We start from the raw sequence: 24,381 nt of genomic DNA, 5'->3' as shown, positions 1-24,381 counted from the left end.
TTTTCTAGGAGAGGGTCTTGAGTGGGTTTTTGGGGTATGATGAAGTGTGTGTGAGATTTCCTCTCCTTTTGGTTTTCCTTTTGAGTAGAGATGGTGAGATTTTGGTATAAACAGAGGGCTTTCTGGTGGGGTTGTCCTTGTTCCCTTCGCATTGTATTTCCTATTTTGAGCAGTGACAGAAATTTAGGAGGAAAAATAAATGGGGTATTCCAGGATTGATTCAGCTGGAGGACCTCACCACCGTAATGCCACCACGTTGGGTAAGAGGACAGGGGGACAGAGCACTGTCTCTGTGGCTCGACTTCCAGCACTGATGGCATCATGTTCTTTGATTCTTTGGATAGTGGAGTGTGAGGTGCCTTACGGTGCCGGCCCCCAGTGTAATGTGACTGATAGGCACGGGTGAAGGATTCAAGTCTGACCTCAGTCTCTCCTCCTGGTAAAGTGTCTCGTGGGCAGCAGGCAGTAAATGTCTGCATGCAGTGGTAGAGATATCTTACTGGTTAGAACATGAAAGGCCTTTGGATTAGATATTCCCTTTGGTAGCGAGAGATAACATTTAATTAAAGGAACTTTGGCAGACTACACCTTCCTTTCCTTTCTTGATAATGAGTTTTTAAAAATAGAACCATGAACTCAGGACTGTATGGTGGCTTTTAAAATTAGTTTTAAAAATATATTGACCCGTGGGATGAGTGTATATGTAATAGTTCTCGTCCAGCTGTTTCTTAACATTTGTTATCCTTACAAAACTGGACCGATTTTCTTCTTCCCATTTTAATTTAGCTACTCACCATTCTGACTTGGGAATGTGATATTCAAAATGAGTTCGTTATAAATAACTACAATTGTAGCAGATGACTGTATGTTGATTTTGGATGTAGTCAGAATGACAGAGTTCAGCAAAGAATAACAAAGCAAAATGAGGGTTGGGGAAAGCCAAGTGTGGACCAATGTCAACCAACAGAACGAAGAAAATCAAAGGGAAACACACTCTGATGCTTTAGAAACAGCGGGCCAAGGACTCCCAGCAACCATGAATTAATGACTATTGAGAGTGGGCGATGGTTGTGTAGGATTCCATCATAGTGCTCCCTCTACTTTTATATATATTTGAAATGTTCAGTAATAAAACATTGTTTAAAAAAGCACATAGAGATTTATTAACATTTATTACATCTTTGTACTTGATAATGTACTTACAATACTTGATCATTAAAAGGAAATTAATATATGAACAAGAGCTACTCAGATCTAGAAGGAAGAGTAAGGTAGATGCTCCTCTGATGTTACGTGTAGCACATGCCATGCGAGTCCCGGCGATTCATATTCCCAGATGCGGTTCCTGGCCAGCTCTAGGGTTCTATAATTTGAGGAGGGATAAAGCTGTTTAGACAGTTTTCCTCCATCATGCCAGGAAAACCTGGCAAGCACCACGAGTTCCTTAATTTAATCAGAGCACAGCTATTACAGTCCCCCTGCCTCCCCTCTCCCGCCCTGCCTGGTGTGCGACACCCCCGCCCTGCCCACACTCTTAGTTGGATACTGTAATGTTGAAATCCCCCAGTGGATCCCAATTTTGGCTTAAACTTTCAGCTGGACTGAGTGTGGTCAATAAGAGCTTGCATTATGAGTTAAAGTAGAGATTTATTTTGAAGGCATCTCTGGGATTTTGAGTAAAGTAGTTGGGGTGGCCTTCAACACGTTGGATGTCAAACTGACTCATCAAGAGTGTATGTTAAATGTGTTTTTGGTTAAGTGCTCTGGATGGTGGGAGAGCATCGTGGGAGAACCAAATGTAAGACAGTTTTGCACTGACGAACCGTTAAGAAGGATAAGTGACCAACTCTCATAAAATGGCCAGGAAGCTGACCATGGCAGAGTGTGATGGATAGTTGCACTGTGGCGTCCAAGCCAGGCCCCAGAAGGGAAGCTAGGGGAGGTGGATGAGAATAGTACAATGTGAGGAGGAGGTGGGAACTGTCTCTGGAAGACGGGCTTATGCCAGCAGAGGGGAGTGGGAAGGGAGTATAGCGGTGGTCACAAGGCCTTGGAGTAGATGTTGGAAAGGAGAATGGAATAAATTCACTAAGAAGAAGCAATGGGGAATGATAAGGATAGAGATGATAATTGTAGCTAATTGCAGGGAAGCAGGAAATCAAGGTTCCAAAGCAGAGGTTGAATGATGAGCAGTTAGGAAGGAGTTGACTCAGTTCCCCTGACTGGCAGGGAGAAAGAAAGGAAAGGTGTAAGAGACGGTCTATATAGCATTGTGCACTGAAGAAGACAGTATACAAGGGAGGTCATGCAAGTTGGCCTCAATTATTGTCCGTTAAAAAGGCTCTGAGATCACCTCCTGCAGGTAGTGGGAAGAGGGCGTACAGGCTTGAGAGGAAAGGAGGCAGTCCAGAGGGCCACCACGGAGGGCCTGGGTGTAGAGGAAACATGGTGAAAGTCTTGCTGAGAAGGAAGAAGGTCAAACATGTTTTCTTCTTCCCTTCTTCCAATGTTAGCGAGCACCTTTCATTGTCATTTAGTTAGTGCCCTCTGAGTGTCAGGCGCCAAGGCGAGTCTCCGCACAAAGAAGGCAGAGTCCGTTGGAAGAGAGAGACAAGTATGGAGCCAACTCTGGCTGGTCCATTCGGTGGCATACCTGCCATCCTCGTGCTGAGGCTGTCCTGTGAGGGGATAGGTAAGTCACGGAAGACTTCACAGACCAAGCCCCGATTGAGGTGGGCCCTAGGGAATGAGAGAGGGAGGGGGAAAGGGTGGGAAGTATAGTCTATGCAGAAGGTATTAGTGTGCATGTGAGCTTGCCGTGTTTGGGGCGTGGTCTGGAAGGTGGAGCCCGGCAGGTAGAGGGAGAACAGAGCCATAGGGGATTGGCCTAATGGGATTTACTTCTAACACTTTAAGGCAAAGATTGCAAAATTGGTAGGCATATAAATAAATGTGTGAGTAGAATAGACCTTTACCTACTTGAATAAATCAACACAATGCTTTAGAAGTCTGTAATTATTCCAGTAGTGGCTCTTAACCTTTATCTTCCTATAGTGACTTGTAGTATTTTTTTAAAAAACCAAACTACTCTTGAGTATTATGAGTGCTTATAAATACCAGTACAATATGGAGAAATGTAAGTGTGCTCAGCATGAGTCAATTTTTAGTATTTCTTTTTTATTTTAGGATAATTTTGTAGAACTGGTTTTAGAACATCTTATTTCCATACCATATGAGGCAGCTCCCTGAAGCACTTCTAGAACTTGCCGTAGAAACCCTTCATATCTTGCTATCATTTCCTTCAGTCCGAAGAAAGGCGACCTTTGCTTTTTGTCCTCACTGAATAGAAAGCTTTTCTTTTCTACCCAATGAAATGCATCTGTTGCTAAAACATCGTGTGGGATTTTAAAAGCAGATGCCTGCTAATGTTCATAATCAAAATGAAGAATTAAAGACTGTAGAGGGCCAGTCTCGGTGCTTTCTCGGATTGAGAACCTGCGTTACATGTCCTGGCTCTTCGCCAAGAAAACTGTCCTCGAGAAAGTACGTAAATTCCATTCTCACGGTCACCCCCAGAGGTGGAAGTCCCCCAGGCCACCCCATCAGACTCCTCATCACACTTGTAATTTCATTCTGGGCCCTTTAGTTTATGTGAACAGAACTGTGCCACGGTGATAGTGCAGGCATGTGGTCAAGCCGCTGCTGTTAAAAATATTATCCACTCTAAATGCACATTGAGCGCTTACTAGATTAGCTTTTGATTCTTCTGTGGCCTCCTGGGAAATATATCCAGTGTGCCTATGTTTTTAGAAGAAACATCCTGCATTTTTTTGGGTAAAGCCCCTTTATGTGTGTGTGTATTTTTTTTTCCTTTCCAGTACATGACTTTTATTATTCCCTGAACTAATATGGAAAAATGCGTAAGTAAGGAAGACATAATAACATGTTAATTCTGAAATTATAGATGTCACAACAGTTGTGTCCTAGGTGGTAAGGGTGGACAGTGTGTATTTTCTCTGGCTCTTAATCTGCAGTTATTTGCTTTTTCAGTTGACCTCTGGATGGCCCCGTCTAACCATTTTGGACTGTTCTGGCTTTTGTTTCTCTTGTATTTGAAAGAGGAGTCAGGAAATTCTACTGGGATTACATACTATATGGTTAGGAACTATTTAAATGAGATAACAAGGGACACATCACATATATTACTGTATTTCAAAATGACATTTTTACGTTGTCTGCACACTCTGAGCCTTTTGATGTGTCTCCCAAATGACTGACTTACATAAGATGGCTGAGAAAAAAATCAAACTTGCTTTCCCAATCTATACTTCCCCTGGCATTTATATCATGCGTAAATAGACCCAAATCTGATAAACAGTGAGGGGGAGGAGGTGGGGGGAAGAGTGAGCAGTAGACTGTAGTGGGCGCTGGGCCAGATGCTGTGGAGGCTATGGGATGATACCACTTGACAGGCTCTGCCCAGGAGCTTGGCTTAACGTGATGTTAACAAGCAGACTCCCAAGAAGCTAATGAATTCAGGACGGAAAGTGATAAATGGCAGTGAGGACGCTAGTCAGTGCTGCTAGGGAAGGCCCTGCGGACTGAGTGCCCCAGCTTTTGGAGGAAGAGGAGCTTCCGAGAGGAAGGGAAGATTTGTCCCGTAACTTGGATGGAGGCTTGGGTTGCAGGAGGAAGCCCATGGCCTGCGTTGCCCATGCTGTCTCCCATTTAAAGGCCGTCATTTGCGATTGTGGATTTGGGACTCTGGGAGGAGAGGGGAGGAATGGAAGGGTGTCCTGGGCTATTCCTACTGTCCCCACCCAGAATTAGGGGTACTGAGCATTCAGGGGAAAATAAGGGTCTTGTGCCCGACCAAACACTGGCAAAGCTTTGCATGCCCCGGGGCTGCATCCACTGCAGTGAATGTCAGTAACCACTCTTCCTCTTGGGTCTTTATTTTCTGCTTGATGAGAAGTTGTTTAATTTGGTGAAAACATGCCTAAATGCCAAATGTGCCTGTTTTACCTATTTTGCAGTCAATGAACCAAGTTGCAGTCACATATTTTCTATTAATGGCGGTAACAGCTGCACTGGATTCAGTTTAGGTTCCTTGCATTAAAAACATAATCTAATTTTTATTTATCTGCTGTGGTTCAGTTTTAGCTAGGGTCAGCCTTATCCATGTTACTGTTGCTTTTTCAGACAAATGGTCACCTACCAGGGAATGGAGATGTGTATCAAGAAAGGCTGGCACGTTTAGAAAATGATAAAGAATCCCTCGTGCTTCAGGCAAGTGATTTTAAAATGGCATTCTTTCCTCATGACATACTTACAAAGACCATTTTGAATTGGATGACAAATTCAGATGCTTATAGGAGCCAGACTGCTAATAGAAATAAGTATAGTAGGCCATCTGCAGACAATAGGGAGTGGTGAGGACTGTGGCAGAACAGGAGTATGAATACCCCGTCTCAAATGAGCAGCACTTAATTAACTTCAGCTCTTCAAGGGCCAGGCTGATGACAAGCAAAATGTCATCATCTGATCTGACTTGTCATCTCATCTGATCTTTTTAAATATATAGCAGAAATTCCAATTTTATACTATATATATATTCTATACCATATGTGTGTGTATACATACAGTATATATCTTACATATATTTATATGAATATATGTTTATATACATAAATCAGAATAAATATTTCTGAATCTGAATATAATATTTAAATTTTCGATTTTAAAAATGATCCCATGAGCCAAACAAAGCACAAAGTGGGTAGTAGAGTCCTATTTGTAGGCTAAATTTGAGTTTTATTTTTCATTATGTTTTAAATGCTTGACAACTATTTTTACTTTGGTATTTTGAGCTAAATGAATTGAGAGTATATTTCAGTCACTAGGCCGGTGATCACTGAGGAAAAACTCAAGAGATTTGCAGAAGTGCCAAGAATGAATAATGAGCTCAATGCCTCCTCGTGAGCTTTTGAGTTACACTCTAGCTTTGAACATGTTTATGGACAGTGTGGTCATGAAAGAGCTCATGGGATTTATACTCCTGGGATTCTTTTCTTTATTCTTTGTGAAGTGTCAAGATTCCCCCACTCCCCCCAAACAGGGTCATTTGTGTACATGCCTTGTCTTGTGAATGGTTGAAATGGTTTTAACCTGTAAGATGTTACCCAACCCCAATCAGTCCTAAGTTTCTTAAAAATCAAATAGGAGCCCTTAAATCAACAAGCATCACCTACGTAGTCGTGTAGCAAGCTGCTGTTTTATTCGGAGATGTTTTTCTTTAAAACCAAATGAATGTCAACACCATTCCAGTTTTTGTTCCACTTAGAAAAATTAAGTTTGCAGTGGGACTTCTTCCTAATCTGATTTTGCTGTAAATATAGGTCAGCGTGTTAACAGACCAGGTAGAGGCTCAGGGAGAGAAGATCCGAGATCTGGAGTTTTGCCTTGAAGAGCACAGAGAGAAGCTGAATGCCACAGAGGAAATGCTGCGGCAGGTCGGTGCAGCGGTGCATTTTCCTGCTGAACTATTTGACGTGCTTCATTTATATGTTGTGCTCACTGTGATGCAGCAGGAGATTTCGTGGCACACTCAGAGTGGTATATTTTAAGCAAACACCTAGAGTAGCTGGGTCTCAAAACACATATGCATAATAGAAAGTGTTCATGTAATTTGAATCTGGAATAAAATAATAATAGGATTGTAGGTCATTTAAATTCTCTTCTTTATGCTTTCCTGTCGTTCCTAATTCCCAACCATGGGCATATAATTAAATGATTAAGAAAAAAGATAAGTAGCATGTATGACCTTGCAGTGCATGCACACACGTGGGGCTCCTATTTGGAAGGACCTACATAAAATACAGCAAATAGAGCCCACACTGGGGTGAGACTGCGTAAGTTCGAGACCCTGTGCTGCCATTTCCTTGCTGTATGACTTTTGGCAAGTTTCTGATGTCTTTTCCTCAGCTTCCTCATCTGTTGAATAAGGATAATTCATGAGTAATCTTATGAATTTCTACCTCACAAGGTCGTTTTGAGGATCGAACCACTTAATCCGCATCAGAACAGTGCCTGGCGCATAGCAAACATAGTTTCGTCATCAGCATTGGAGTTGTTATCAGCCCTAAAAGTATCAATAGTTACTGCTTTGCTCTCGTAAGTGAGGCCTATCCATAATGGCTGTTTGTGATAAGGCAACCTTTGAATGTGTCTCTTAAATTCTAATAGGAACTCCTGAGTAGGACATCCTTAGAAACTCAGAAGTTGGATTTGATGGCTGAAATATCTAACTTGAAGTTAAAACTGACAGCTGTAGAGAAGGACAGATTGGATTATGAAGATAGGTTCAGAGACACAGAGGTAAGTGACACCCTCTCTCTCTTAATAAACGTATGTTTGTGTGTGTATCTCACACCCACATATTCCCAAAGCAGAGGCCGTTAATTAACTGCTCTATGTCCTCATTCATCCAGGTGGCTTTTTAGGAATAAACTTTAATTACACTGACATTTTATCACTAAATGCTAATGGAAATTTTTATTTTGAAACTTTTGATACAAAATATTAGTTTTTCATTAGCTTTTAGAAATAGCATTTTGACTTTAGGGCATTTAGAACTTCTCTCTCTTTCTTTCCTTCCATATATCCATCCATATTTGTTTTCTTCTTTGTCGAAATAATGGGCTTAATTAAGTGCATGATGTTTCTAGGAATTATTTTATAGGCACTCTTATTTTTTTAATTAACCTATTGATATAGAATCTTACAAAGGTTTCACATGAGCAACATTGTGGCTACTACATTTACCCATATACCCCATTGCTGTTCCTGTCCATCAGCGTAGTGAGATGCTCTAGAGTCACTCCTTGCCTTCTCTGTGCTATACTGTGTAGGTACTCTTATTATTTACTGTGTAATGAGCAGATTTAAAAACAGGTATAGAAAACATGCTTTCATGACAAATCATAAAAATCATAGATCTTTAGAGATTATTTAGTTTGACCTACTTTTGGTCTATTCCGCCTGTAAATCATTCCAATTAAATGAAGCTCACTCTACTTTTGTGACATTTGGGGTAGATTCTGTAAGTTGAAGTACCCATTTTCATGGCTAAACATGCTTTCTCATTTTTTTCCCACCCACTTTATTGTTAAGCCAGTTCTTCTAGTTTGTTTATTTGCTTATTGTTTTCTTGTTGAGGGGAGAAAGCACTTTCATTTGAAATCTATTTATAGTTGACCCATGAACAACATGGGGGTTAGGAGTCCTGACTCCCTGCATAGTTGAAAATCCACATATAACTTTTGAGTCCCCCAAACTTAGCTGCTAATAGCCTCCTGTATATAAAACGGGTTAATTAACTTCAGATGGGACAAAGAACAGAAAAGTAGAAAACAAATGGGAGTGTTGTAGGGTCCAAAAAGAACAAGGGAGCAAGCCAAGGGTAAATTAGCTGCTCCATGGTCCCTGCCAGGGTTGACATCTGCATCCTGGCCTGGCTGGGAGGGGTCAAATGCTTCCTGCCTCCTGCCCCTGAGTTGCCCACGCAGGACTTCAGCTAGTGGCCTGTTAGCTCAGTGGGTTAGTACATGATGCTAGTAACACCAAGGTAGTGGGTTCAATCCCTGCAGAGGCCATTACTACAACATTTTTTCTCCTCCATTTCTGTGTATCAGCCACATCATTGGTGGAATGTGCTGCCTTATATCCAATCACAGATACTGTATAGTTATTGAAAAAAAATCCACATATAAGAGGACCTGCACAGTTTAAACCTATGTTGTTCAAGGCTCAACTATCTTTGAAAGAAATACAAAGAGTTGCAGGTATTCCTTCTTTCCTAGAGTTTAAACCTATGTTGTTCAAGGCTCAACTATCTTTGAAAGAAATACAAAGAGTTGCAGGTATTCCTTCTTTCCTAGGGCCATCTTTTCTTCTTTCTTTATTTTGTTTCCTTGGTTGGGGTATGGAGAGGTGTCATACTGGATTTAAAAACGAGTACCAAGAAGGAGAGAGGAGAAGAAATCATTTACTTATTTTTCCCCTCTATCTTCATTTCAAGCATTTATTTCATACTGCCCACATGCCATCACAATATGAGGTACATTATATATATTATCTACTACATGAAAGCCCTTCATAGATTTAAATCTAATGAGGTTTCTCCATTGCTATTTTCAAAATTAAATTTTCTGTCACAAGTGTAACTCTATTGGAGTCTTGGTGTGTGTATTCCTTTGTCAGGAGCAAAATGAAATCCCTAACTTGGTTCATGTTAAAGCTCTTTATCAGTTACCCAAGGGAGCATTCTCATTTGAGACCAAAACTCTTAAAACAGAGCCTAGAAAATTACCCAATTTCTGTAAATTCTTGCTTTTGTGCTTTCTGTAAAAGTCTGTTTGGATATTTTCTTCTTTTCCCTTCCCATCATTCTCTGACCTCACAGTTGCTATGTCGTTCAGTAGTAGAATTCAGCCGAGAAGTGGATGGCATATGTTGGAACTAAACTCTGGTGCAGGGAAAGAGGTTACAGTACTTGGGAACCAAGAGGTGGCTTTCTACCTTCTATAAAAAGTAGAAAGTTTGGGGGAAGTTTTAACCTGCATCACTGTAGCTAATTTGAAAACAAGACTTAACCAAACACTGAAACTAAATTGAAATAGATGTTTTATGATTGTTTTGTAAGACCCCAGAACAATATTCACATCTCTTGAGTTTGTCTACCTTTTTTTTTTTTTTGAGAGGGCATCTCTCATATTTATGGATCAAATGGTTGTTAACAACAATAAAATTCTTTATAGGGGGGTCAATGCTCAATGCACAGTCATTAATCCATCTCAAGCCTAGTTCTCTTCAGTCTCCAATCTTCTGAAGCATAACGAACAAGTTCTTACATGGTGAACGAATTCTTACATAGTGAATAAGTTCTTATATGGTGAACAGTACAAGGGCATTCATCACAGAAACTTTCAGTTTTGATCACGCATTATGAACTATAAACAATCAGGTCAAATATGAATATTCGTTTGATTTTTATACTTGATTTATATGTGGATCCTACATTTCTCCCTTTATTTATTATTTATTATTATTATTTTTATTTTTAATAAAATGCTGAAGTGGTAGGTAGATGCAAGATAAAGGTAGAAAACATAGTTTAGTGTTGTTGTCTACCTTTTTTATAAAACATTTTTTTCTGGGGTTCCCTTGCTTCACTCATGCATTCTGAATCATACACAAAATGATCTTGTAAACAAACTTCCAGTAAACCCAATTCCTGATAATTTTCTAAGAAATTTTCAACACTATTGGTAAAATATAGTATGCATATACCCAGAGATTATAGGATATTTTACAAATGTCATTATACATGAAAATAATTAAAACAGTCTTCAAAATTAAAACTGAGTTGACTATGTTCATTTTCCTATTGTTGTTCCCTTAATGCAAATAGTCCCCTGGCTGTTTCGTGAATCCGAAATTCTTTAACCTTATCTTAGAATTTTAGATTATTTGGAGCCTAATCTCCAAGAAAATATTGGAGTAGGGAACAATTATAAGTACTTCCAAAAAATTGGGGGTAAATGTCTTGAGACCTTAAAAGACAGTGCCCCCTTCTGGTAAGAACACAGATGTCGGAAATGAGTTTCAGTGGAGCTCAAGTTCTTTTAAAAAAGAAAGGTAACAGGTTTTCTTTTTTAAAAGAAGTAACATTTCTGATAAGAAATTATTGGAAATAATTTGTATTCCATTTTTTAAAGTTTCCTATTAATTTCGTAAATAGAAATTAAATTTCTATGTCCAGATTTTTCAACTTGAGTTATCATGGGGGGGGTAGGACTTATTTCAGGTTGGAGATTTACATTCTCATTGACAGTGTTGCCACAAAAGATAATTGGGTAGTTGTTTTTTTTTTTTAATAAAAAAGTTAACTCTATTTATAATTCTACTTTCTGAAGTTATTTCTTCCTTCTTTGCAAATTGCCAGTATTACTAAAGGAAGTGGTAAAATACCACAATACCAAATAGGAATTCAAAGCTGTTTCTTAACAATGAGAAAGTGGGAAAACATATTTAAAAAGGCCAGATTGGTGAAGGAAGATCACTAAGAAAAAGGATGGTTAATAAATGGGAGGTAAATATGTGGGAGAAACTGACTCCTTTGAACTTGAATTCTGAATGTGTAGATATGGAATCACAACAATATTAAGTGATGTCAAATAGTTCTTGACCTCATTCATAAAAGGAGAAAATAGATATCCTCTTTTTGAAACATATTAATAATAATTATAATAATATGAGTAAGTAATTATGATAAAGTGATGCTATATTACACGGCTGAGCAAGAAACCACAGTTTAAAAGCCTGTGGGTTTTCTGGCAAGTGTATTTCATTGTACGATCCCTTTCCTTAGCCTTTGTGAGTGAGGTTGAATCATTACACTTAGAAATTTAGAGTAATCCCTCCTTAACAAAGATTTATATCTTGCAGCATTGTTCTGTTTGTTTTCATGGTATTCTTGTATAATCCTGTGTCATGTATGACCTGTGGCTCAGGAGAGGAACAAAACCACAGTCACTGGTGGGGCCTTCATGACTTACCCTAAACAAAATCATCTCCTTCAAAGAGCATTTGTACTCTTCTTTTAGAGTAGTTGGTATTGTTTCACATTCTAATTTGCATTTCCTACTCTCTGGGGTCTGGGCAAAGTATCCTGTTTCTCAGAATATTTAGACAAATTTTGCAGGCAGATTAATTTTTTTTTTAAAGTGGCAGTAGAAGTCTCCAGTTGAATTTGTACTATGAAAACGTTAGGATTGCTTTCTTTTTTGTCTTCCAAATGTAAAATTATAGTATGATACTGAATATATTTGTAAACAAGTCCTCATCTACCCTTGAGTTGAGAGTCCTTGGTTTAAAGGATTTAAATTTCCTTCCATTCTCCCAGATTGCATTAATGAATCTGTATTTTTGTGGACTAGTGAAGAAATTATATAGACATTAAAAAAGATACTTTTCTATCTTTGAAAAGGCCCTAAAAGTAATTGGTTTTACTAAGGAAAATTTTCTGATGTATTTTAAAAGAGTTCATAGAATGACTTAATCTAGAAATATCAGTCAGTGATAGACAATGATTAGCTACCTTTCTTAATCAAAATAAAGTCATCTTTTACTTTCATAATCCCATCATTTTAGGGCAGAGGCTTTGGACATTTAAAGTAATATATTAACTGGAAAGATGCTTTTGGTTCTCAAGGAGATTCATTTATTTCCATTTGCCTGATTTGATTCATTCAACTTTCACCCAAGAGCTGTTCATTGAAAATTTCCAAGCTGCTATTTGCGTATGGATGAGAGTCTTGCTGCTTTCCTAATGTGTTTGTTCCCTTGTTCCTTTGGATAGGGGCTAATGCAGGAGATCAGCGATTTGAGGTTCAGGATCAGTGAGATGGACAGTGAAAGACTTCAGTACGAAAAAAAGCTGAAATCCACCAAAGTAAGTTTTCTCAATGGCAAAACATTTAAACAAATGGTTTACTACTTATCTAGGAGCAGTAATATAAATAAAATATGTTTTCTACTTAGTGTATGATAAAGAAGGTATTTTACAAGTAAGTGAAGTTTTTGCCCAAGCTGGAGACCTTCTTGAACGTAAACCCTACTATTCTGAATAAAGCTCAGGCTTAACTAATCTGATAGAACATAACCTGGCATTTCTCTTAATTACCTAATCTCCTTTATAAACTGATACTGCTCTCTTGGTTATTTAGCTTGTCTTTTTCTATCTGTAGTTTTCTTTCACTCCTCTGTCTCTCTACCAGTCTTTAATGGCCAAACTTTCTAGCATGAAAATCAAGGTGGGTCAGATGCAGTATGAAAAGCAGCGGATGGAACAAAAGTGGGAGTCCCAGAAGGTGGAGTAGACTTTGGGTAACGGGGTCCATGGCCTGTTGCTTTCTGGCTTGTGTCATTTTGCTGTGATGGTGTTTTTAGTAGCGTGTACATTCGTTTTGTGTGTGTGTGTGTCACGTGTCTTTTAAAAATACATTGAATGCTAATTCAAGGAACAATGTGATCCCTAATATTAGTTTCAGAAACATATGAAATAATGAGTGAAAAATAATGAACAGGTAAAATAAAAGTCTTTGTTTCTAAGTTAAATCTCACTCTCCGAGCCTGTCTGACACCCAAGCATGGTGAAATAATTGCAGAACTTCACCTGTGAAAGAATTCTGTTTCCTATCAATAGTAAAGACTGCTTTCTTCCTTCAGGACTTTCTTGAAGGCTGTGTGTGCAGCAGTTAACTAATCATGGCAGTGAACAGAAATCACTCAGACAAAGCACAGTGAGAACAGGGCAGCCTTCTTCCAGTGCTACTGAAAATTTCCTGTACTTGGTGTCCACTTTGACTTTATCATAAGTAAAAATTCCGGGACCAACTTCTGAGCTTCATTGGAAAGCCTCATCTGCTCATAGTATTAAGCACAGTAAATATATCTAGAGACTGAAAGTAAAATGTTTATCAAATGTAAAAGTGCATCTATTAGCATTGCATAACTGTATTTTCTGTGTTCAAGTTTGCTAAAGCTAGTTCTTTACCAAAATGAAACTGAAAATTAAAACATTGGTAAATAGAACATTGCACTTGGGATCTTTAATGGTTGCATAGTAAAAAAAAAAAAAAGGACTTAAAATCTGTTTCTAAATCTATTTTTTTCCATTGTTGTAGGAGATTCTGTTCCTTTATCTTCTTAGTGATGAGGATGAGTTGTTTAGTCCCATGATTTGGCTAAAGTTGTTCATCACCTGCTACCTCACCCACTAATTAAGCTCTACCTTGTCCAGGGAACATGAGGGCCATCTTGAAATGCTGAATGAATCTCAAGCAAGTCTTAATATATATTTTCTAATTTGCATTTTATTTTGCTTTTATGACACTAAGCATCTAATTGGATTATCTTCCTTGATTAACTTGGTCAGGTTTTTTATTTAACATAAGATTGAAACCTAAGGGCTACCCTATTCCTAATCACACTTTAAAAGATTTCATTTTAATTTGGTCACCAAGAAACGTGAAATAATTATACCAGAATTATTCTACATTGACTTCCATTAATTGTCTTGCTTCCTGCTTACCATTGCCACTGTCTGATTTCTGGTTTGTGTCTGAATTCCCATAGTTTTCTGTTTCATTCTGATTTCTGGTTTGTGTCTGAATTCCCATAGTTTTCTGTTTCATTCACAAAAACTAATTCTTGATTTAAGAGTTAACATACTCTCTGAGTATTCTCTTTGAGTCATACTCTACTGTTTTAAAATGAATTTATCATTTGTAGGATGAACTGGCATGCTTAAAAGAACAACTGGAAGAGAAAGAATCTGAAGTGAAGAGGCTACAAGAAAAATTGGTTTCCAAGATGAAAGGAGAAGGGATAGAAATTCTTGATCGAGGTAAGTATATACATTTGACACTTGTCATTTTGTTAAAATCCTCCCAAGAAATTGATATTAATGGATGTATAATTTTAGCATCAAAGAAAGGGAAGAATAGCAGACACCATGCAAGCCAGGAGCACAGGGAACCCTCTGAGATGCCTTACTGTGTTTGGGGATCAATGAACTTCCCCTTCAGAAGCTGGAAGAGCAACTCTGCACTTTATTGCATGTTTATTTTAGGTTACTGAATTGTAAATTCTCATCATGAGAGAGTTCTGTTCAAACTGCAATACAAAGGGGTGTCAAAAAGAGTTAAAAGGAGCCATTACTATTCCCAAGATTATTTCCCTGTGAACTGAATTTGAGACAACATAAAGTAAGACCTAGTAACCTTGCCTGCCCTTGTGACAGAAGAGGGAAAGCTCTGCATCTTCGGAAAATCGATGAAAATTTCTTATGGATGGAGTCCTCAACTTTCTAGAAAGCAAAACGAGGCTAATTCTGTTTTTGAAAGTGTTTATGAATTTATCCCCCAGAAGTATTTTTCCTAAGTGAGGAGCTTTGTACTGAATATCCTATGGACTGTGGTTTTTAATAATGTATGTTATACTTGATAGAAAATAACTTGAGTGAAATGTGTTTTTTAAATTGTATTTAGAAATACAAATGCATATAACATCTGACAATACTAGATCTAATTTGACTTTTCTTTGTTATTACTGACAGCTACGGTGCTATGAGATACCAAAGCAACTTCTAATGCATTTGAAACAGAACAAGTTCAGTTTAGTGTAGCTTTGGGACATTTTTATCTATTATATGGGCCTTGGTAATGTTATTGTCTATCCAATGAAGGCTTGAATTAGATTATCTCTAAGGTCTTCCTTGGCTTCAGAGTACTCAGGTTTTATATACCTGTAGGGATGGCAATTCCCTGTGTATCAGAAAATGCAATTCATCAAATATTGAAGGACATGGATATTTTTCCCCTCTGCTATTTTGGCATATAGAGAATTTTGTGTCCTTAGAGGACATTCACAAAAAAAGTTATGCTTTTTAGGGTTGTAAGAATAAAATGGAATGAATCGTAGGACTTGTAGGTTAGGGGCTATATTAGCATAGTGCCACCCAGCACCTGATCTAAGGACTGATTCTGGTCTGTGAAGTGCCTGTTAACAGTGGACAGCCAGATAAATACAGGGATTGAGAACAAGTGTTTAGAAAGATCATGGCGATCTGATATTGGTATAATATCTAACTGCGTAATCAGTGGACTTACCTCATTGAACAGGAAATAGACCATTTCAGTGCTATCATACTCGAGTGGTGAGTCGAACAGGACGTAAGCAGTGGGCTGGTCACGTTCAGGAGGGCCTAAATCGAACAGTACTGGAAATGTAAAAACAACGAAAGCAATGTTAACTGTTTTTTTAATTGCATATAGTGTAAGAAGTGCTTGCATTCCACAGACCTGACTTTAATATGAGAAAATCAAGGCTCAGAAAGGTGACGTGTCAGATGGCAAATTTCAGTCTTCTGATTAATGACATTAGAATCTCTTTCTACCTCTGTGTGCATTATGTAGTATAGTTCCCATCCTAAAGTCACAAGATAGTGCTTACTATTCAGTCTTTGTAAGGTTAGTCTTTTTATTTTAGGTAAAAGGAGACTAAATAATCATGTTTTTAAAATATTATTTATTGTTGTAATATATGCTAACTTCCAATTCAATGGGTTTTCCTGCACAGATGAAAATTTTAAAAAGAAGCTCAAAGACAAAAGTAAGGTTCTTGGTGTATTTCCATCAGCTTTTACATTCACCAGAAGTACTACTTGGACTGTTCTTTGCATGTGTTTTAAGAACATTTCTCTCCCCAAATGTAAAGTTGCTTCATCGATAAGCTCTCCATTTCTTCAGAGTGTGCAAAAGAGGGTAAACAAACACTAGAAACAAGGCAGCAAAGGTCAGTTTTGCAGGTTTGTCTGATTCACAGCATTCAACAGGGCACCCAGAGTGTTGGGGGAGAGAAAGCATTTCCTCTGTGGCCCAGGAGATACAGGGTCAGAGGAAGATGATACTCCTAACAAAACCTATTGTTTTTAAGGCTCACCATAGTTGAAAGACCATTTTGAACTCCCCTTGTGCTCTGCAGTGTTTCGTAGCCCAGTTTTTCACTGAGGTTTGCATTAGGAGCTTCTCTAAGCGTGCCCTCTCGCGGTGTTCGCAAAAGGGTTTGACCCAGGCTGGTTAACAGGACCAGGCTTATATGAAGCAACGTAAAGATAAGTCCTTAATGGGCTCTTTCCTCCAGACATTGAATTCTCAAGTCAAGGGAATTTGCCCTCCAAAAGTAAATAAATAAATAGATAGGCAATTCATACCTTAACTGAAAATGTCACATTTGTGCTGAACGATGCACCACTGTTTTAAAAATTATCTTACATAGTATTTGTGTTTTCTCAGAAGCAGGCAACCTTAGCTGAATCTTTTTCTCTGTTTCAACCTTTTAAGTCTGTGATTTCATTTTAGGTTGAATTTTCATCTTTAAAATATTTGCTGTATTATTATCAAAGTATCATGCTTTTGTATTTGAAAGTCAAATTTTAAGGGAAGCCATACGCAGCTTGCTTTAGCCTTTATGTCTTAAAATCTGTTTTCAAATAGTACTAGAAATGAAGTTTATAGATGAAGCAAAGTACTTGTTATCCTTCTGTGTGGAACCTACAGCCAGCTTCTTAGCATGACTACTTGGTAAATAAATATCACATTCCGTTAGGCTCTCACCATTCCTGTCTCTGTCTTGATTATAACTGATCATCGTTATCTTGGCTCTTGTCATTATGTATAACGTGCAATGCTTTCACCCACTGCTTTATAGGTTTCTATTTTGAAAACTCCATGTTTTTATTGTTAAAGCACTGGAACCTCACCTTCAGTGTTCTCATGATGATTTTATTGTTGTTTTGAGGGAAGGTAGTCAGAATTGTTTTCTTTCTGGAATATGACGATTCAGATGAGAGAGAAGGTGTTCATTTTTCAGATTTTCCCTAAAAGAGAATGTGGATGGTAAAATGTGCCCTTTTAAAGAAAAAAAGAAAAAGTCGAACAAAATAATTCATTAGCATCTTTACCTTAAACTATTTCAGTCTAAAGAATCAGCTTCTCATTGTTGTTCCATGTTAATCAAACTGACTTCTGATTTGATTTTGTGGTACTTTCAGATATTGAAGTACAAAAAATGAAAAAGGCTGTGGAGTCTTTGATGGCAGCAAATGAAGAAAAGGTATCTAGATGAAATTTAAATATTTGTGTAGATGTGTCGCACCATTTTGATCATTCGATGCATTCTCTTGAGATATCCTAGTTCGAAAGAACACACTGGAACCGCACTAACAGTGGGAACAAATGCTCCCTTCCTGCCCAAGAGCGCCCCCTCTCTGCGGTGGCAGTTGTAACTGGCTGTGTATGTAGGAATGCAGACCGGCCACACTGACTCCCCTGAGAGTTCTCTGTCCCCTACCTGCCATGAACTTAGAAATGGTTGAAGCGGCCAGATCAGTTCTTTATTTTCAGGTGAGAAGAGATACAGGCCAGAGTGCCCCCTGTGGCCACTGGAATCTGGGCTAACGTGGGCTCTGAGGGAGAGTCCCCGTGACAACTTAGGCCACATGACGATGTTGATCATTTTCTCCATTTATGCATTATTTCCTTCACACTCCTGGCCTCTTTCACATCAGGGGTCGCCTCTGCTTTCCTGAGAGGTGAGAGACCAGAAACTTGAGGTGCAGACTCTGTGAAATAAGTATGGCCGCAGGCTTTGTTTTATCTGTGTTGGCCTAACGCAGAGGCCTCCAGAGTTCCTTCCGCTCTTTGCCTCTCTGCTCTTCATCCTGCCGGGAGCAGGGATGTGTACCCTCCCGAGGCAGCGTGTTTCCCTGTGGCCTGACCAGACGGACGTCCGCAGGCGGCCACGGCCGGGCCCAGCTCCGGTCAGCAGCGCTGCTCTCTGCTCATGTCCTTAATGAACAGAGCAAAGAGGAGGCCTTTCCCAGGCAAAAATAATTTCAAGGAAGTAAAAAACAAGCAAATGCCAAAGAACTTTGTCTTGGCCCTTTTCTCTCCTTATAAGTTTTTTTTTCTCTCTAGTTCTTGCCTACTCTGTTTTACTTATCTTTTATTAATTTTGGCCTTTCATTCTCTTTACTTGTTCTTTATTACATGGAAATAAACTAATTTTTCCACCCACCCACCCATTGATAGGTTTCTTCATTCTAGTCTTTCCCAGTGTTGAATAAAAAGAAAATTCATTTAACAAGCTGTCTCCATGTAGCTTTTACTTGAAACAAAAAAAAATCATGGAAATTCATTTTGTTTTAATTTCTCTCCCTCAAAAAGCAACAATAACAAAATTCCTGATGTTGACTGAGGGTTTACTAGATGTTCAAGCTTCCATAGAAGCACCAAGAATGACATAACTTATTAGTGGCTTCAGAATACTTCAAAGAGGACATTTATGAGCAGAATATGGGGAAGCACAAGATTTGTTCGTCAGGAAAATGAAGGCTTCTAGCAGAAGATCCATGAGTGAAAACATGTCTCAGAGCCAAAGCTTGAAACAAACAGCCCCGTGCCTGCTGGGAAGGCTTTGTTGCTGCATGAAATCTGGGGTTGGGACAGGTGCAGGGGGCTGACCAAGGAGCTGCCGTGAGGTGGTAGGCGACCTTGTGTGCCAGGCCAATGGTTTGGGGTCTTGGCTTATAGACCCCAGACAGTGACATAAATAGCCATTGTAGAAAACTAGCTCTGGTGTCAGAATGGAGGCAAGAATAAGGGAGGGAGAGTTAAGACAGAACAACTAAGAAGCTGTTGAAATCGTCTAGGTGAGAAAGGAAGAGGGGTTGAAATAAGACCTTGGCAGTGAAGTGGTAAAGAGGGAAGAGATTTTAGAGAATTCACAGGTTGACAAGATTTTAAAATCTTTGAATTTGAGAGTCAGTTTCTTGTTGGGCAACCAGGTAAATGATCGTGCCGTCTATGAATTAAGGGACTCCAAGCCCAGGCTCAAGTACTGGGAACAAATAATGAGCTTCATTTTATATGCGTTCGATTTGATGTGTTTGTGGGACATTTAAAAGGAGACTTCCCATAGGACACTGGAAATTGACTCTAGATTTTAGGGTTAATATAGAATTACAGATTGGTGGGGAGTGAACTCTTCATCAGTTTTAAGAGAAATAATAGAGTTGTAGATTGATGGGAACTAAACTATAAAAATAGTGATGAGTTAGTTAGCTTTTGCTCCATGACAAATCACATTTATTATTTCTCATGCTTCTGTAGGTTAGCTAGCTGGTTCTTCTGGTCCGGGGTGGCTTTGCCGATCTCTACAGTTAGCCAGTGGCTGGGATGGGGCTGGATGGTCTAAGATGGGGTGGCTCGTGTCTGGTGATAGACTGGCCTGGGTTGTTCCCAGCTGGAATGCCCCTTCTCCAAATGATCTCTCATCATCTAGTAGGCTCGCCTCTGCTTCTTCACATAGTGGCCTCAATATGCAAATACTTCTCAAGCCTCTCTAGAACCATATTTGTCGATATCTTATTGGCCAAAGTCGGTTGAATGCAAGCCCAAAAGACCCTGTGGGAGAAGTTACGGGGCCCATTTTTATAATCCACCACAGCGAGGGCACGGAGGAGAGTGTCGAGTATAAAACCTTGAAGTGCTGACATTCTACAGTCAGGGTGGAGAGGATAGCAAGGGTTAGGGACGTAGCATATGTATCCAGTCAAGGGATTCAGAAAATCAAAATAGAAGAAAAGAAAGAGTGGGGGGGAGGGCAGTGAAAGAAAATGGAACAAATGGGGTCAATCAAGTGCCAGATGGAGATCAAATTAGGAAAAGGAGGAAAAGCATTCATTGTTCTTAGTGACTAGAAGGTGTCTGATGAGTAGCTGGACCAGCTTTGATGGAATGGTATGGAAGGGGGAAGCCCGATGGTGGTTGATGGCGGCTAAGAAAGACCTCACTGACAGGTTGGCAAGGAGAGTCATTAAAATTGATTTTTTTTTCTTGTTTTGTATCTTATTACCTTGTTTTGTTTTTGTTTTTTAAAGATGGCAGCTGAAGGATAGGATCTCTAAATTTAGAGGTACTTTTTCTCTATCTCTGATGTACGTAGGAAAAATATTCTAGATATTACCAGTTTTACTAAAGTTTAGAAGTACTCTTTGAATAATGTAAATAATTCCCGTCTAGCTTATTCTTTATGTCACAATTACTTTTACTGTTTTAAAACCATAGCATTAAAAATGATCGTTTATTTTATTAATAGGATCGGAAAATAGAAGATCTTCGGCAGTGCCTGAACAGGTACAAGAAAATGCAAGACACAGCGATGCTAGCCCAAGGTAAAAAAGGTAGTATAGCTCTAAAGGTTTCTTTACCTTAGTTGATTTTAAGTGGCTACAGACTTTTACATTTGACCTTGATTTCTTTCATGAACCATCTCCATTATCCCAAACTAGGTAACTCACTCATTATTAATGCCAGGAAGTGTGTAGGCTAATGAGAACCCTGTAGATGGGCTGGTCAGTCAGGAAGAGCTTCCCTGGAAAGCATTTGAGAGGCAGAAAGAACAGCACGTACAAGATACAGGGGGGAAAGGAACTTGGTGTTTTAAGTAAAAGACCAGTGTGACCAGAAAGTGGTAAGTGGGGGGAGAGGATGGAATGAGATGAGATGATGGAGGGGAGAGCTGGTCAGGTCATGAAAAGTGAGGCGTTCAGCCGTTATTCGAACCCAGAGGGATCCACTGCGGGGTCTTAACAAGTCAGCACATCTTTGTGACAAACGGGAGCGCGTCTTACTGTCAGGGAGCCGTACTGGGAGGAAGGGGAGCCAATCAGGAGACTCCTGCAGTATTCCAAGTGGAAAGAGCTGATGGGAAGTATGTTCTGGAGTTAGAAACCACACAGTGGTGTGATGATTGAGATGAAGAAAGTGAAGAGGAAAGAATCACGAAAAAAAACACATTTCCAACTAAAGCAACCAGGTGGATAGCAGTTCCATTTACCAAGATGGAGAAGCACCGTGAAGGAACATTGATACGGTAATGGGGGATTGTGTTCAGCTTTAAACATGTTAAGTTAAAAAACAAAACTAAAAACCCTGTAAGGCATCTAAGTAAAAATAGTTATGCATTTTTGTTGTATTAATCATTATTTACCTGCACATGGGCCAGTGGGCCACCCTTAAATGTGGGAGCATTCTGGGGTCATTCAAAACAAAACAAAATGTTAACCTTGAAAGTCCTCTTGCTCATTAGCAATGCATAGATGGGGTTATTTGCCCTAAAAGTAAACATTGGAAACAAATAACTCTTTTGCAGTGTACTTGTGAAACATTCAGATTTTGAAATTCTAACATTGATGAGTTCATAAAGAAAATCTTGCTTTGGACTAGGAGTTTTGAAAGAAATGGATTTTCACCTTTTTGCCCACAGGGCCTACCATTTATTAAGACTTCATAAATAGATGACTGAGCAAATGAACCTCTAATAGCCCGTGTAGGTATGGCAATTCTCATCACTCAGCATTTTCTGTCCTGTCAGAAGAGTCTCTCTTTTAAGGAATACTGCAGATTCACAAGTGATTAATTTTTACATAATCATAGCATTTAAAATGTTAGATTTTATAGAATCTCAACATTATAATTCTTATGTTTAAAAATCAAGGAAAACGGATTAATTTCTGTAATTAGACTGTATTGTAAAACATTTAGAAAATAGAAAGAGTAAAAGTCACTCATGATTGCACTGGCATGACCTTTATTGGCTTTTGCTTATATTTCTTTCTAGTTTTTTTTTTCTATGCATAGAGATATATACCTGAAAGAGGTAGTTTTTAACCACCTTAACAGCAGGATACATTTTCATAAACTATTAAAAATTATGGCCTGTTCTAGTGAAGTTTCTAAACAATAACTTCTCACTAGAATTTATATTTATCTAGTTAATCCTTAGACAATTCTAATAATACGTAAATTTTTATAAATTTAGAATAAAAAATCTAATGGAACCTAAATAGTATCTTTAAACAAGTATATGATTTACCATTTTGTATTACTCAGAGCATAGAGTTTTAAACATCATTCCTTGTATTAAAAAGAGTATCTGGCACTGTCGTTCAGCACTTAATCCTTGTTATTTCTAGAAATGTAAAAAAATTCTCAAAGTCACTGCTTTGCTAGATTTGTGGTTGTATTTCACCTACCAGCTGCTCTTTCTGTTTTGAATGGCATAAAAGGATCCTCCTAAGGGATCAAAAGGTTGTCTATCTATTTTTTTTTCTTTTCCTTTTTTCCTTTCTATGTATTTTTCAAGAGCACAGCGGGGATGAACATTGAGTTGTTTAAGTGTTGCTATTTGGACATAGTTTGTTCCACTGGTGTTTTTCAGCTTGGCAGTTTCTGAATTGAAATTTGTAAAGCCTCAAATGTTGAAGCAAAATTACAGGAGGGTCATGGGACTAAATTAACTTAACTTGACTGCTGTGAGTCCCTGATGGTATCTATTAATACCATTATTAATTAATACCTTTACTAATTCCACTGCTGGATACTCCCATGGCCCAAGAGCCCCGGGACTGTTGGTGCTCACAGTTTAAGGTATTGTTTCCTAGTTCCATGTAGTTGTTTTTCAAGGGAAGCCCGGAGAAGTTGACTCTGATTGTTGAGGATCAGAAAAACATTTGTGTTCAATACAATTGGGATTCTTATCTTCCTCCGAAAGTGGAACATAAATGAAAAGCTGCTGCTGCCCTCTTTTTGTCTTGTCTCCTCCTAGGCCAGGACAGTGACTATGAAGGTCTGCTCGCTGCCAGTTCCCTCTCCACTTTGCTGGATGTACAGGGTCTCAGTGATCTGGAGAAAAGTCTGTCACCCACACCGGTAATGGGGTCTCCCAGCCATGACCCTTTCAATACAAGTGTTCCAGAAGAGGTATTTGCACTCAGTATTTCCTTCATGTTGAAGAGACTGTGTCTTTGCAAGTTAAAATGCTGTTGACAACGTGAAAAGCCCGGGTTCTTTTCTCAGTTCAGTTACTGACTCAGTTTGTCCTGGCAATTTTTGTGTCCTACAGGACATTATTTGAAATGTAAGTTTTTTCCTCTTTTTAATAAGTAAATGCCTTGGCAGTGTCAAAACTGCTTAAAATATAATTCTGGAAAAACATACAAATCCCTTGGAGATAGATAAATAAATACGGGCGATATGACACCATGATTGGTTTACACGGCTGACGGGATATTTGAAAGCTGCTAAGAGAGGAGATCATGAAAATTCTCATCACAAGGAGCAAAACTTTTTCTTTTTTTGTGTGTATACCTATATGAGGTGATGGATATTAACTGGACTTTGTGGTTTATCACTTCATGCTATGTGTAGGGCATTATGCTGTACACCTTAAACTTATGCAGTGCTGTTTGTCAATTATATCTCCATAAAATGGAAGGAAACAAACAAGGAATTAGTTAAAGAAAAGAAACATTTTAGAGGGAAAAAGACCCTAATTATTAAATATATGTTTATACTGAGGGGAAAATAACATTGACAGCCAATGTGCATGGTATGTTTATAGAGAGAGGCTGCTGTTACATGTAGGATACACCCAGACAATCTCAAGCCCTTAAAAAAAAAAAGTCTTTACTATGTGAATTGTAGTTTAGTGACAGATCTTTAGTTTGGAGCAAGAATGATATGATGAGGATTGAGGGTGTTCAGCCTCATTTTTAGAGAAAAGCTGGGATGGAGATTAGAGGTTGGGAGTTGAAGTCTTAACATTTGACATGAACTCAAGAAAATGGATCAGTCAGCTATGGAGCTATTTTTTCCTCCATGATTAGGAACCTACAGAGATATTATGAACCTT

At 38.7% G+C, this 24,381-nt stretch overlaps 1 protein-coding gene across 15 annotated transcripts in view; it reads left to right on the top strand.

The window, feature by feature from the left end:
• Positions 1 to 24,381, top strand: part of PPFIBP1 (PPFIA binding protein 1) — a 147,747-nt gene that overhangs the window by 103,505 nt on the left and 19,861 nt on the right. For 5 of the 15 annotated variants that reach the window (XM_073223212.1, XM_073223213.1, XM_073223214.1 and 2 more), the window contains 10 exons: positions 5,203 to 5,289; positions 6,399 to 6,512; positions 7,246 to 7,377; positions 12,422 to 12,514; positions 12,840 to 12,932; positions 14,356 to 14,470; positions 16,204 to 16,236; positions 17,678 to 17,739; positions 20,785 to 20,869; positions 23,296 to 23,450. In XM_073223212.1, the coding sequence (XP_073079313.1) occupies positions 5,203 to 5,289; positions 6,399 to 6,512; positions 7,246 to 7,377; positions 12,422 to 12,514; positions 12,840 to 12,932; positions 14,356 to 14,470; positions 16,204 to 16,236; positions 17,678 to 17,739; positions 20,785 to 20,869; positions 23,296 to 23,450 (969 nt within the window). The remainder of the gene's footprint in view (positions 1 to 5,202; positions 5,290 to 6,398; positions 6,513 to 7,245; positions 7,378 to 12,421; positions 12,515 to 12,839; positions 12,933 to 14,355; positions 14,471 to 16,203; positions 16,237 to 17,677; positions 17,740 to 20,784; positions 20,870 to 23,295; positions 23,451 to 24,381) is intronic. The other 10 variants (XM_073223221.1, XM_073223216.1, XM_073223220.1 and 7 more) reach the window with 7 other exon arrangements.

This window comes from Manis javanica, chromosome 15, assembly GCF_040802235.1.
Source record: "Manis javanica isolate MJ-LG chromosome 15, MJ_LKY, whole genome shotgun sequence".
Taxonomy (NCBI): Eukaryota; Metazoa; Chordata; class Mammalia; order Pholidota; family Manidae; genus Manis; species Manis javanica.
This window is presented reverse-complemented; position numbering and strand designations above follow the sequence as displayed.